This window comes from Pelodiscus sinensis, chromosome 7 (genome assembly GCF_052426305.1).
Source record: "Pelodiscus sinensis isolate ZL-2025 chromosome 7, ASM5242630v1, whole genome shotgun sequence".
In the NCBI taxonomy this organism is placed as follows: domain Eukaryota; kingdom Metazoa; phylum Chordata; order Testudines; family Trionychidae; genus Pelodiscus; species Pelodiscus sinensis.
In genome coordinates this window covers 11,411,496-11,427,159 of record NC_143058.1, presented here as the reverse complement: position 1 = coordinate 11,427,159, position 15,664 = coordinate 11,411,496, and the positions used below count along the sequence as shown (strand labels likewise).

The 15,664-nt window shown below is 35.5% G+C and overlaps 1 protein-coding gene across 2 annotated transcripts in view; it reads left to right on the top strand.

The window, feature by feature from the left end:
- The window catches only part of HACD2 (3-hydroxyacyl-CoA dehydratase 2), a 42,450-nt gene extending 27,544 nt beyond the window's left edge, over positions 1–14,906 (top strand). For both annotated transcript variants that reach the window (XM_075933131.2, XM_025178756.3), the window contains exons 5-7: positions 6,404–6,525; positions 8,373–8,551; positions 11,718–14,906. In XM_075933131.2, the coding sequence (XP_075789246.1) occupies positions 6,404–6,525; positions 8,373–8,551; positions 11,718–11,800 (384 nt within the window). In that variant the 3' untranslated portion in view covers positions 11,801–14,906. The remainder of the gene's footprint in view (positions 1–6,403; positions 6,526–8,372; positions 8,552–11,717) is intronic.
- The last annotated feature ends 758 nt before the right edge of the window (positions 14,907–15,664 follow it).

Here is a 15,664-nt window from a genome sequence, read left to right as displayed (position 1 = left end):
AGCAGGGCAAAAGTCAAATTAAGATACGCAACTTCAGCTACGTCAATTGCGTAGCTGAAATCGAAATTGTTTAACTCAGCTTTTGACGCTGTCTACACAGCGGGAAGTTGAAGGAAGAACATTCTTCTTTAGATTTCCCTTGCTCCTTATAAAATGAGGATTATAGGAGTTGGAGTAAGAAATCCTCCATCTCAACATTATTTTGAAATCATGGCTTGCTGTGTAGACGCACATTTTGTTGTTTCAGAATAACATCAGTTATTCCAAAATAACGCTGCTGTGTAGATGTACCTTTAGAGACTAAAGCTGTGTCTAGATTACATCCCTGTTTTGACAGAGAGATGTAAATTTGGCCCTTCGAAAGTGCAAGTGAAGCGGGGATTTGAATTTCCAACACTTCATTTGCATAATTGCATCATGGCGCTTTTTAAAAAAAAGCACCATTTCGAAAGTAAAACCGCGGTCTAGATACAGTTCTTTTGAAAACGGCAGGTTTTTTCGAAAGATCCTGCGTTTCAGGATCTTTTGAAAAAGCCTGCAGAAAGATCCTGTAAACTGTGGTTTACAGGATCTTTCGGAAAAGCCTGCTGTGTTCGAAAAAACCGTGTCTAGACCGTGGTTTTACTTTCAAAATGGTGCTTTTTCGAAGAAGCACCATGACGCAATTACGCAAATGAAGTGCGGGAAATTCAAAACCCTGCTTCATTTGCACTTTCAATACGTCTAATTTACATCCCTTTATCGAAAAGGGATGTAGTTTAGACATACCCTAACAGATTTATTAGGGCATAAGTTTTTGACGGGAAAACCCACTTCTTCAGAGGAATTGGAGTGGAAGTTACGGAAGCAGGAGAGTGTGTGTGTGTGTGTGTGTGTGTGTGTGTATATATATATATATATATGTATACATATATATATATATATATATAAAATGAGATTCAAATATATGTGTGTGTGTGTGTGTGTATATATAATGAGAGAAGTGGCTTGTGTTAAGCTGAGAAAGTGGTAACAAGTCAGGTGAAGATATGATCTATGGACACCAGATCCCAGGTAGGTTTGGTATTGTAATGTCTGACATTTACAGTGTCATGAGTGTTCTGCTTTTTCTAAAGGGCTGTCTGCACAACTGCTCTCGTTGATGAAGTCCAGGATTAAATTTACGCACCTTTATGGATTTTGTAAGACATAATATGGATATGCATGATGAGGTTTTTTTAAATAAACTTCAATTTTGCCATTTAACTTCTCGAGTTAGAAGCATTTAATACCCTGCTTTCCAAAGTGCTTGTAGATATGATAGAGACTTGGAAAGAGGAAACATCAGTACCATATTCTTCCTCTGTATCCTGACCAGCTAGAAACTTTTATTCTGATATGATCTGAAGCATGAATCTTGCTGTTAACACATTTGTGCTTCTGATTATTTTGTTTGGTTTGGTGCTATAATGTTTATAGATGCATTAACTTATAGCTGCATGATAGACTTCTGTTAAGCATTGTGTGATGTTGTATGGGGGAGAGATTAGCTTGTTTTACTTGGGACATTAAGGCCTGGAAATTGTTAGCCTTAAAGGGAAGGTCCAGCACGTGGTGCAATATCTGCTCTTCAACTGTTATTTATGAAGTGTAATTACATCCTGATTGGAGTCTGCTTGGCATCTGTTTGGTGTGTGGCAGGATTGTGGTACCAAATTAAAAAGAGCAAGAGAATGGTTAGAGCAAAACCCTGGTCAAGAAAAAATGTTAGAATAATAATGAGAGGCCTTCCAGTTCCATATCATATGTTTGAATCTACGTAGAGCAGTAGTGACTGAACCTTGCTGTTATCTGATGGCTTGTTGATGGCCTGTATGAAATGCAATTTGGTTATTTTTCTCCAGTTCCAGTAGAAAGGTGTTCGTACCAGGACTGGCACTTTCACTAGCTGTCTCATCAGAAAGGTCAAAGATTGACAAAATGAAAACTAATATATATTTTATTTTTATAAATGGTCTTTCCAAAACAGGATATAACTATTGATGGAGGTGTGCAGGGATCCTTGCATTCTCTCTCTGTATTTTATAACATTGCCTGCAATCGAGTATGCTAAAAATTACTTGAAAAGAAAGATGGCCCATTGAATAGGTTAATATCCTAGTTTATTAGGATATTATTATTTATTGGGCTTGCAAGAGCTTTTATCAGGGCTAATAAAATAAGAAGTCCGCTTTACAAAAGTTTAAAACTCATAATGACAAAACACGGTAGGCCGATTTCATCATTATTTACACTAATACAATAATACTTGCCTTGTCACAAAACTGGAGTAATAGTAACACTGAAACAGCTTGTGCATCAGTCCCTATATCCGTTCAGAACCTAACATTTTCTTTGTGAAGATAATAAAGGAGGATTGGAAGGAGTTGTATTTACTCTTATAATTAACATTTTTATCATATTTCCTTTCTAAGCACCCACCCATTTTCAATCATTTATCACTTTTGAAAATATTCACATTGTGGGGTGAAGTTTTCCAGAAAGGCTTTCTGCCCAAAGATTATTCTTGTTTTTAAATTTTGAGCAAAACAGTTCAGCCATTTTGAGTATGAAGGAGACCTGTTACTAGAGATGCGATAGTGTACACGTTTAAATGGGTGCACGTTTACAGAGGCAGCAGTGTGAGGGGACAGGTGGGAGCTGGTGCTCATGGGGAGCCAGCTTAAAAGCTGGCTTCCCACACACACCGGCTCCCACAGAGCCATCTCTTTCCCCCCATATGTAAACATGTAACTGCTGAAAATGTCAGTGGTTACATGTTTACCAAAAAAACCCCGCTTGTTAACATCCCTAACCTTTACACACCATAACTTCAAAAAGCGTGAAGAACTCCCTTTTTCTTCACCCCCATCCTTGGGACATCTTTCATACATATGCATGAGGGAAAACAATTGAGATTGGATAAATATCCTTGTTTTGTCATATTTCCTAAATTCCAAATGTTAACTTTACATCCCAAAATAGTCTCTTCTTTTTGTTTTGACTAATGTAATGGTTGCTTCCTATTCATATTTGTGTAGGTAAGCTAAAAGAAATCTAAGATCCTTATTGGTAATAAATCAATTTGACATAGCTGTCGACAGAAATTTATATCTGTGGTCTAAACAGCTTTGTTAAGAAGCATGTTAAATATTCAGTCATATTAAGAGCATGGACTATACTTTAAACAAATATCTAGTACTGCATCCCAAGGCTATAGGATAAAAAGGGATATCTTAAAAACTAAAATTTAAAAAAGGAGTTTTAATGAGTGCAAATGACTTTTGAGCACAGCAGTAAGCTGCTGGGTTGGTAAAATATTGCTGTCCTTTTTTTTTTTTTTTTTTTTTGCTCCCCCAGATTATTTCCTTGTAAGGCAACAAGTGTGGGTGACACTTTTGCTGAATTAATAGTACTTGTGTCTAATCAAATAAGACGCTTGAGGCATTGTTTACTAAATCAGGCCCTTGCGGTTTGGCAATGTGCCTCTTGGACAAATAAAACTAATTCAGTTAAAGTGTCCAAAAACATAGAAAGTCATGATCAATAGAATTCTAGTATGTCTGTTAGTAACTGGTAACTTGTGGTGATATAAAGAATTGTCGTAGCTAAAAATGCTGAAGAAAATGAATTCTCAATCTTTGGCTTTGCTGTAAAGAGTCTTGGCTGAGAACAGTTTTTAAATAGTTCAGGCATACCTCCTACTGAACTAGCTTCTAGCATTGTTTGACCACCAGGTCTGGATGCTGGTTTAAATGCAGTTCTAAGACATCATCCACATTGGTTGGTTAAATGGCCTTTGCAATGATTGGTAGAGCAGTGTTTCATGTTTATAGTTTTCATACACAACTGTTCTCAGTGCAGATTGGGAAACTGCGAATAAGACGACTATGATTTATGACAACAGAAAATTATACCATGGAATTAGATTAGAACTATCTGGGTTCTCCTCTCCTTCCCCCTCCTCCCCCTCCCCACACATACACACACACACATTTATGTCAGAATTTTTTCTCAAGTGGTAATTTCACATGTGGTATTTTCTGAATTTTTTTAACTGGACGGACTGGGCTCTTTCTTTGGGGGGGCGATTAACGGGGGGGCTGGGTCACCTCGTACCCCCCTGGAATTTCTTCATGCCCCCCAGGTTGGGAACCTATGGTCTAGCAGCATCTTAAAGACTACAAGACATGTAGATGGTATCATGAGCTGGTCATCTGAAGAAGTGAGTTGTAACCACGAAAGCTCACGATACCATCTACATGTTTTGTTAGTCTTTTAAGGTGCTGCTAGACTATTTGTTGTTTTTTAAGATTTGTCTGAATCTTGTTTCATCAGGGTCCCTCCTTTTTTCAATGGAAAACACATTGGCTGATGAACTCACCAAATGCTGCTCCTGATTTGACCAGAAGGAGCAGCTATTGAGTGCTTTGAAACTGCCTATCCCTGTCTGTGCAGTGCTCCTAATTTTCCCCAGCTTGAGGAGTAAACTTTGCAATTGGTATTTGATTCAGTATTACCCAAAGCTCCCAAACAGGAGTTAGGACTCCTTTTTGTTAGGTGTTCTAGAAATACGTAAGAAACCTGATTCCTGCCATAAAGAACTATTATTTATATATTATATATTAATGAGATTGATATACAGTCGCAAACAAATGATCAGGGTTTCATATTGCAGAGTGAGGAAGGAGTAACTTGAAATACTATTACAGGCAAAATGATCACGAATAACAGCAAAAATGTTCTCTGAGGTTGCTGGGTTTTTCTTATATAATGCCATCTGTTTTTGTAGTTTGAGTGTAATAAAATAGCATTTTTATGCGTTGTCCCATGAGCTTTTGACAAGCAAACATATGATCAGTCCTATTTATGAGCAAACATTTCCCTAAGCCCATATATTTTCTTGTTCCTTTTTTTGTGTGTGTGCATGTACTTTACCCAGGGTGTATTGTGTGTGTACCACCCATACCTACTGACTTCCTTTTCCTCTTTTAAGAGTTGGAGAAAAAAGGAAAATATGCAAGTACCAGTAGGTGAGCTGTTTTGCTTTTGTTGTTCTACGGTCCAGCAAAATTGGGCTCAAGGTGTTCGCTAATATCAGAGAAAGTTCATGACATTTTTCTCCTGAAAGAAAACTGTGCCTAAAAGTGTTTCCTGAACTAAGCTATTAGAGCTTGCTCCTATTTATAATGTATTTTATGGACACATAAGATGTCCTATTTTGAATTTATGATTCAAAATGTAAGCTTTCTTTAAAAAAAATCTTATGTTTGTGAAAATACCTTTCAAAATGTGAATTGATTGAATTTGAGGCAGTAATGTCTTTGTGAAACAATATATCTTAGAGCAGAATGGCCCATTCTGATGTATTTCAATGTATTTACAGTGAAACCACATGATGCTTAAATATCAATGTTAACTATTTCACTACTCCTAATTTTAGCAGATTTTGCACTGGATATAGTAGCAGGAACAGGGAAAAGATGCAATGAGGCAGATAGTTGCCAAGTTTACAGAGGTAGCTCATGAGTCCTCCTGTCCGCTCCGCCTTTTTTCCCCTTCACCCTTTATACACAAAGGCTGTGAGTGGGAGGGGAGCACTTCCTTGCAGTGCTAAAAGCTTCAGCTGTCTCATGGATTCACAAAACTAAAATAGACTCCCATACGTTCCTGGGTGCCAAAAACTCTTTCACATCTGAAACTAGCAACCTCCAATTTCCAATATTTAGAGCGGTGTAAATCTCTCTCTCTCTCTGTCTCTCTCTCTCTGTGTGTGTGTGTGTGTGTGTGTGTGTGTATAAAAAAATAAAATGGCCCCCAACACCATAGTAGCTGAGCGCCAAACAGTTTTTAATGTATTTACTTTCCCTGCCTCAAATATGTCTTGTGACATATCCTAATTGCATACATGGTGAACCAAGACATGGAGAGGCTAAGTGACTTGCCCAGCCAATGGACCATTCTCCCTTTCCTAACTGAACCTAATAGCGCCTCCCTGGTGAGACTGAAGACGCAATATGGGATGGGTACAAGGTTGGGAATTTAGGTAGTATAAAATTATCTCATGGGTTTTCTGCATTTCATTTAGGCCTAATGTATTGTGTAGGGTAAGGGGAAGCATCCGTGTAGCTCAAAGTGATAAAATAGCAGGTTTTCATACTTTTAAAAAATACTTTCAATTTTTCTTCAGAATTTTTCAATATTAGAATGTTTAGAATTAACAGGGAAAATGGTTACTAAAACATCATGTTGATCTTCAGCTGAATCTTCGGAATTCACTTTAAGTAAAGCAATAAAACAAAGTGAAAGGGTGGATTATTTTGAGAACTATTTCTTCTTATAACTTCTGACGTTGTACTGTATATTTTCTTCCTCTCTTTAATAGGTACAGAATGAAGATAGCGTCCTCTTATTTGTTGTTGCCTGGACGATCACTGAAATTATACGTTATTCCTTTTATACATTTAGCCTATTAAATCATCTCCCTTACCTCATCAAATGGGCCAGGTAAGATTCATAAAAGACCAGTTGACCTTTGCAGCACCCACATATTTTACTGACTTGACAGAAAAGAAAATTAGTCTAGCAAGCAGTGAAAATAATGGTGGTATACAACAGCTTTAATTACTAGCTAATGGAGGTCACCCCATAGCCACAAGTGAATATGTTTCCATGTCCAGCTCTTGCTCCCATCTGGCAATTTGTTTGCTTAAAATCTGTTAAATAGAAGTTGACATTAATGATCTTTAATTTCTCCAAATTGGAGGCCCCATATCCAAAGTGATTGTGAAAGAAATAAAAGTTCTTGTAATAAACTTACTCTATTTTTTTTTTGGTGACTAATGGTAGAAGTATCAGATATTACATTTGCTTTTTCCATAATCAGTGGTCTATAGTGAATGAATGTACAGTAGACTTCCGATAATCCGGAACCTATGGGACCTAAGTGGTGCCGGATTATCAAATATGCCGGACTATCAGGAGGTAATATAAACTGGTTATGTTATATATATATATATATATATATATATATATATATATATATACACACACTGTATACATTATATACTGTATATAAAGTGTTCTTAACCCTTTTTATTGTACATACTGTATACAGTATACTGTAATGTTTTCGTTTTTAAGCCTTTTTTACCCTTTTTGCTCAGTTCAGCTGCCGCCGCTGTTATCTTGTGACTCATTTGCCGAAGTTCACTCACTAGGGTCTTGCCATTTTGATGCCAGACTATCAGAAGTGCTGGACTATTGGATGCTGGACTATTGGAGTTTTTCTGTACTAACTTTCAACACTAACTCAGAAGAGAAATAAGAGTTTGTAATCCAATAGATCAGACTGATTACTTCGCAGTAACAATCAAATTTTGATTTTTTTGTTTTCTCATAGTGAATATGAATACCAGTTTTAAGATTCTGGCTACATGGGAACATGGAAATTCAAAGGACAATGTACACTCAATCTAGCAATTCTAAAAAAAAAAAAAAAAAGTAGTAGCTTGAGGTCCTAAGTTTATCTTCTGAGTCCTCCTGCCAAATTATAAAGTATTAAAGTTAATTTTCTTTTTATATGCATCTTTCTCAGAGTAGTGGGGAAAGAACATTAAAGAAATGCCAGTGATCCTGTTAAAAGTTTCTGTTATCCTTTCATAAGCTGATGTTGGTAGCTGACCATCAGTGATGTAATACATATGTTAAATTTCTTTATCTTGCAGTAGACTCCTATATTATCTAGTTTAAAGGAACCTCAGTTAAAAAAATTTAAAATAACACTTCCGTCTGAAAATATTAATTATTGTTGTAAGTTATCTCTGTTATAAGAGAGGGAAGAAAAAAATGGACTGCATTCTGTGTATAGTTAGTTTCACTGTATTTTAGACCGCTTCCTTTGTACAGATATTTCATATAGCAGTAAGGCAAAATGTCTTTTAAAAAGCAAATGTGATGGAAAACCCTCAAATTGGCAGAGGTTCAGGGACAGTTACTGTACCTGCAAGTACTTTTCGTTCTTATTAGACTAGATTTAAAGCAGATAGGGACTTACAATGGTTATGAAATATGAATTGCAATTTTATAGGGTTATATTCCAATATAATGTGCAGCTTATTGAAGACACTTCTGCATTCAGTGAAATTTTAATTATTGGTGTGAACATTTTACTGGAAGATAGCTGCCTCATCTTGCTCCTGCTGCTCTAATCAAATATCAATTAACGCTGAAATAAGGCAAATATTAATTTTTTGTGGTGATTGAAATGTGGAGTAATCATCAAAATGTAACTAATAATTTCACTTCTTATAGTTTGGGACTGATTTTTTTTATATCCTAATGTTTTTTTCTAGGTACACACTGTTCATAGTATTGTATCCAATGGGAGTCTCGGGAGAACTACTCACAATATATGCTGCCTTGCCCTTCGTCAGACAGGCTGGCTTGTATTCCATTAGTTTACCTAACAAATACAATTTTTCTTTTGATTACTATACATTCCTGATCCTGGTTATGATCTCTTATATTCCAAGTAAGTATACCTTTATGTTAGGGTTTTGTGTGAAAACGATATATACAAAACTTACTGAGAAACTGAGTGATTAAACTGTATGTGTAGCGAACTAGTAGCAACATACTTTTCTGAAAGTTTCTTAAAGAATAAAGATCAGACCAAAGTAGAATTAGAGCAGTCAGCATTTGCCAATGTTTGCCACACTTGGGTAATTAAGAATCTAGGGTTTTTTCCCTCTGTGTTTGAAATATAAAATAATTGTAGTATCTTTTGCAAATGTTGATTGTTTACATTATTTTTTTCTATGCTGCTCTCATCCATTTATGGGACTTAATTGTTCTGAACACAGTTAGTCTATAGTTATACAGATATTTGTTTGTTTAGGATTGTCTTATTTACCTCTTCATGAATTTTCCAGTAGTTAAGTAGTTGAGTGGCAGATTTGCTGCCTCACACAAACAGGAGAGCAATGTACTTCTGCTCAAACAAAAATTATCTTTGTGGGGAACACTGTTTTTGTATCTTCTCTTGAGGGGGAGAGGTTGTCTGACTCATAATTTAGAAAGATATAATATAGGTCTTGTGTTTTGATCTGTGTTGTTTTAAAGTTAACTTGTAACCAATACAGTTATACCATTATGAATCTGAAGTTCAAAATGTAATGATAATGCTGTTGGTGTCTAGCTATTTCTACAGCTGTTTTTTCTCTGAACTTTTTATTATCTACGTAGCCTTCTAGTCTATGCAGAATGATGCATCGTATCCTAAGTAAGATTTAAACTTGAACAGTGTTGAATTCTACAACCAGCGCTTATTATCTCCTAAGTAAGGCTTCTTATGAATCTTGATGTCACAAAAGTCATAAACTTTTCCATCTGCTATGAAAACTGCATTTCATTCATTTGTGTCCAAGAATAATAAATTGGCTTAGCTCCAAAGAGGCAGAGTAACTTTGGATTTATTTATACACAAAGAAGAAAAGTTTCACTTTTTCACTTTCATCCATCCACTGGAATTGTTGGATTGTAGTTGGAACCAAGCAGGGTGGAGAAAACTGAGTCTTCACAACAATGCATCTACTCTCACTCTTAAAATAACTCAGTTTTGGGGCAGGACTCGCTCTTTCTGATTGTATGTTCTATTTCCAGTGTAGATTCATCAGTATTTTTCAGATATATACATAATTTCGAAATAATAATCCAACCATGTGAAATGTTTTTCTGATCACCCTGGTAGATAAGCATTAAAATGTGTGCTGACCCAAAGAATTAAAAACATTCCTAAAATATGTCTGCTATTGTATAACTTGTACTAGGTGTCTGCTTGCATAAACTTGCAGCCTTTGATATTTTGGTAGTACATGAGAATTAGAATTTAGCTGTCAAATCAATTTATTCAGTTCATGCTGACCAACTTCACAACTCTGCTGTGCCCTCACTTTTCCTGACCCTAAACTACCACTGAAAACTTTGAAAATACTGGGGTTACTGTGACTACAAATTTTTGAAACTTTCCTCATTGGAAACCATATAATTAATTTTCCTTATTGTTGTAGCTCTACTTCATGAAAAACTTTAGCTTTAAAATGACGGTCTTGTTAAATTCGCTTCTGACCAAAATAATTCTCTCATGAAAATCTTGATTGTTCATAATGGATCCTGTGTGTGACAGATTTCCTGCATTTGTTTAATTGGAATAATTGTGCAACAATGTTTCTTACCAAGTTTATGTATTCATCAACACTAGTTTCCCTGGAGTGCAGTAATACAGTATAATCTGGAATTCTGTCAAATGGGAGATAATCTAAATGGGGATAGGGGAGAAACTATATGAGAAATAAAGTGAAAGAAGAATTAAGTGCTGATTTATATATAGCCACCTTTGAAACCTTTTTTAATTCACAAATTAAATATCCATGGGCTGATCTGGTTTGTTATGAAAACTCCTGGAGTACACAATTGACATAACCTAGGCTGACACTAACCTTGTCAGGCTCAGATGATTCACTAGGATGAAAGGATCTTGAGTTTGTTTAGAACTAGTATTCAGGCTTGTTTAGCTCTTCATATCATATGTGCATGATTTCAGTCTCACATTTTGTTCTCCCATGCTGCAAACACTATAACTTATAGTATAAACACAATCTTATTCCACTTTCTGACTCTTTGTATCCTTCCTTCAGGATCAAAGAAACTTATACCCAATTTGTTTACTTTCTGAGATTTGTTTCTTTTTACCTCCCCCCTACCTCCCAAGAGCTTTTCTTCCTATTCTGTGTGTATAGTTCAGGAATCTTTTCACTCTGTGTTTGTTTAGCTCCTACAGGTTGGACCTCTATAATCTGGACTTCCCTCACCCGGCATCTCGGTGGGTGCTCTCAAGATAGAGCATTCACAGGGAAAAGCCAGGGCCCTACCCTTAGCAACTATTCCCTTGCACTTCCAGAGTGCCATAAATAGCTTATTTGTGGTGTTTAAGCTCAGGGTGGGAGGTGGAGAACGGAGGCAGTGGGACACTTGGGCGAAGAGGCAGGTTGGCTGCTGAGCCTCATGACTGAGGGCCGGGAGTGCAACCTGGTGGCTGTGGGGTTTGATGAGCTCTTAAGGTGCTACACTCCTGATCCCTGGCCACTGGCTCCAAAAGCCACCATGCTTCTTTTCCCAAGCACTTCCCCCATCAGTCCCCACTCACTCAAAGCCACCCCATCTGCAGCTGCTGCAGCAGAGCCCCACAGCAGCAGAGGAGCCAGCACTGAACTTCCCCGGTCCATCAAATTCTCTGGTTCGGAACCACTCATGTCCCGAGGGTGCCAGACCAGGGAGGTACAACCTGTAGTTAGATATATAGTCTGGCAAACATTCTGCCAGTGTTCTGTTACGTTATCTTGATGCATACATTGGAGTGCAGATCTACACTATGTCATGCACAAAAATAATATATAGTATTTTGTATTTGAAATAAAATAAAATTGTACTGATATTGATGCATGATATCTGAAGTCAGAAGGGACAGTAGTGTGCATCATCCACTGCTTCTATTTTTCTCCACAATTTTTTATGAGAAAGTGGATAAGCAATTTTTTATTTTCAAAGGTAGGGAGATTATCTTAAATGTGTGATTGTGTCTTGTTTAGACACAAACCCGATTTCATACTTTTATTTACATGAGTCTATTCTCTTTTCAGTCTTTCCTCAGTTGTATTTCCACATGCTACATCAGAGGAGAAAGATACTTTCCCATAATGAAGAACACAAGAAATCTGAGTAATTCCAGCTCTTTCAGAACTTTTCAAACACCAAAATGCTGCAGACTTTCAGTAACCCAGCACATTTATACAAAGTTAACCAGGAGTTTAAAAACAATAGAGTAACTAATGTGATTATTTTTTTTTAAATGTCACCATATAGAACGCTAGAATATAATTTTCAGCATGCACTGCTATGGAGAAATTCATGTGACTTTGACTCTTTAGATTTTACCTATATTTGCTAATGAGATTTTCATTTATCACTCGATACCTGAAAGTTACAGAGTGAGTGATAAAGTTGTACCCACTAATACAGTGCTTGAATTGGGATTATATTATTATTATTATTATTTTATTGCAATTGCTTTTGTAAAAGCGCTTGACTGCATGCCAGAAATTGTATGTATTTCTGTAGGGGCAAACTATATTCTCTGGAAAGCTCTGATTTTGTCTGGGACAACAGTAACCAGGCAGATTGCTTAAATCTAGCAAGAGAATTTCTGAACTTGAAAGGCAAGTGGGAGGGAGAGCAGGGAAGCAATTCTTGAAACCTAAGAGGAATGTGATTCTCTAGGAATTTAAACTGTAAGGTGTCCTACCAGCATATGTTATCTAAATATTGTTGAATACCTCAAGCTCTGATGTTCTAGTATTTTCCCTACAGAGGCTGTAATTCTGGTCTGAAATATTAAAACTGCCTTTTGTACAGCAGCCTCAGATCATTTTTTTTAAATATATAGGGGAGAAAGTGTAACTTTAATTTTTCTGAAATAATTGGGTGAAACAATATCATGACTTGTGGATCTGTTCAAAGTAATACTAGGACATGTCACTTGGTAACTGTGTTTTCCTCCCTTTATACCTTTAGTTACCCCATAAGTTCTTACTGTTGTCCATAGCTCATTAACAGCTTCTTTTTGTTTATGCACTTGTAAACAAAGAAAGAGTTGAAATAAATTTCTGACTTTCAACTTTAATAATAAATGTACACAATCATAGTCTAAATAAGTTCTATACAGAGCCTTTCCAAATTGTGTTTGGCTGCTTGAACTTAAAATGCATAGTCAACAATGTCAATGATACTGTTAAAGCTAATTCTAATGGTGCTATTAAACCAATATTTATTTATTTTTAAAAAATGTGGTAATTCACGGAGTATTTTCATGAACAGATTTATAGTTACAGTTATTTTAGGTTTTTCTAAAAGAAAAAAAATCTAAATCTTTTATTTTTGTTGGCAACACTGCTTCTTGTTCCTTTGAAAAAAGTACACCTGAATTTTTATCAGTGCTCAAAATGGTTAAGAGCTTTTAATATGGAAATAGCCAAATTTATAATGCAGCATAAATGATACCACGGCAACCCGAGGGAGGGGCTGAAATGTAGAGATAATCGTAGTGGTTGGTTTTGATTTACTGTGCAACATACTGTAAACTTACTACTTTATTGAACAATAAATCTCTCCTTCAAATTGGCTATCCATGTTAATAATAGCCACTGTTTTCAAAGGGAGGCACCTAAATCTATCCATTGATAGACACATAAATCAAAATGGCCTGACTTTCACAAATTCTGAATGCTCACAGTTCCCACTAAAATCAGTGGGAATTCTTGATGCTCAATTCCTTTGAAAATCAAGCCACTTGATTAAGTGCCTAAATATGGAGTTAGGAGTCTAACTTTAGGCTCCCATGTCTAAGCATTTTGGCCTGTGTGAATGATATATGAAATGGGTTATATTAACTATATTGGTGGGAAGTTAATATAATTTTAATTAGATGGCTTTGAATTTTCTAAGAAGCAGAGTGATTGCCACAAATTTTTGAGACTGAGGAAGAAGGCTCTGTAAAATTACCTATTTAAATAGATGAGTTTTTATATTTCGGAGTTTTATTACTTATTTCTGTACCAGTAACACAATACCATATATAAAGGTAATTGACCATATATATAAATCATCTCCTATGTTTAAAAAAATTGAGCAAACGCTCCCAAACGTGAAAAATAAATGTTTGGTTATAAAAAATCTTCTTGTCAAACAAAAACCTATTAAAGGATTCACTGCTCTACATTTTCAGCATGTAAAATGCATTTAGTACAAATAAGAATCTAGCTCCTGTTTAAGTTGGTAAAAGTTCATCCTGAATAAGGACTGCAGAATTAGGTTCCAAGATACTTTTTAATAACTGGTTTCTTTGTTAATTTTCTTTTTTTGATGACCATACTGTGAAGAGTGTATCTGTCACTGAAATATAATTCAGCTTATGTAAACCCAAGAGTGGAGAGTTTTATGGGTACTTTATTTGGTACAATCAAGAGAATTCTTTTTCATAAACTGTTTACTTGACACACATATTTTCTCCTTTTCACTGGTATCACCAAACTGCTACAGAGATATGTGCTTCTGTTTTTTGTGGTTTTCATTATGTGAATAGCAGTTTATAGTCAGGTGTCATCCTATGCTGCTTTATCCAAGTTTGTAATTACATGGAAGAAACACTATGTCCTTCCTAGTAGACAAGATACATCTGGAGTTGTAGAAATGTTCATAGTGTAATTTGCTGTAAAATGCAGATTAAAGGTACAGATAGGTTATAATTTTTCACAGTATAACCTTTCTATCAAAAATTTTCTATTTACCTGTGAAAAGATTGGTCAATACAAATGCCAATCTGCAAAGTCATTTTAAAATAATCTTTCGAGATACAAATATTCATGATGAATATATATATCAAATCAGGTATATGTGGATACATATTCCTATAGTGAAATTTGGATGAAAACTTCATTATAATAGTCATTTTGTATTTTTTGTATGTTGTGAAGAATAAAATTGTAATTTTATAAGTCTTTAATTGGGTAAGATAATTATAAGTTAAATGTATTTTTTGTATATATAGGAACCAGATATTACATAGAGCTCTCAAAGATTAAACTTAAGAATTTTTATGCATGTTTGGAAGATATTTCTACCAGATGTAGTGAAACAGTTTCTTCACGAAATATTAGTTTGTGTTGTTTCATTGTGTAATAAATGGATTCTGTGCTCTCTACCTGGATTTGAACTACTGACCAGTTATACTAACTGCTGAAATCCAAATAATAAAATTCTGGATGAAATATGGAGTGTTGGTAGCAGTGTTCCCTCTTTTTTTCCCATCCATATGTGGAATAAAGTTTATGATGTGTACCGAGACATGTGCAGATGTGCATCACCTGTAGAAACACATGCTGCCTTGTTGTTGGTGCTTTGCTAATCATCTGGGCAGCCCTGAATCTCTTCTGGGTGGCCGCCAAAGCACTCATCTTATAGAGAATACTGGTTGCTACCATGTAAGGAAAAAAGCAAAAATATATTTGAGTATGAAATAGCAAGTGGATAATCCTTAATGGTTATCGCTGTGTATGCAATATTTTTTTCTTGGACTTTGCAGAAAGATTTTTTGGAATCATAACTTTTTGCACTTAATCAAAAGATGGTCTAAACTTAAAATGCAGTAATTAGCATTTTATGTTTCAGTTTTTGGCAATGTCCATCACAATGTGTTGAGAACACATACAGGTAATTGAATAAAATGTTTTTTGTTTTTTCATGCTATCACAAATAAGTACACATATTCTGTTTGCACAAATAATTACAATCATTCTAACAAATGCAGTGGAGTATTTGGAGTTTTCTTACTAAGTATACCGCAAAGTGTTTGCTACCAAGGCAGTTTTCAGGATATTGTCTTAATGTTTTTAATATTGCTTAGGAGAAAGAGTTTAAATAGCTGTGAAAATTTATGCAATCTAATATGTTGTGATCTTTTAACAGGAGCTGAGTAGTGGTTGTAAAGTTCTATTCTAGCCCTAAGTTTCACATAGGATTTTATTACAGTGAT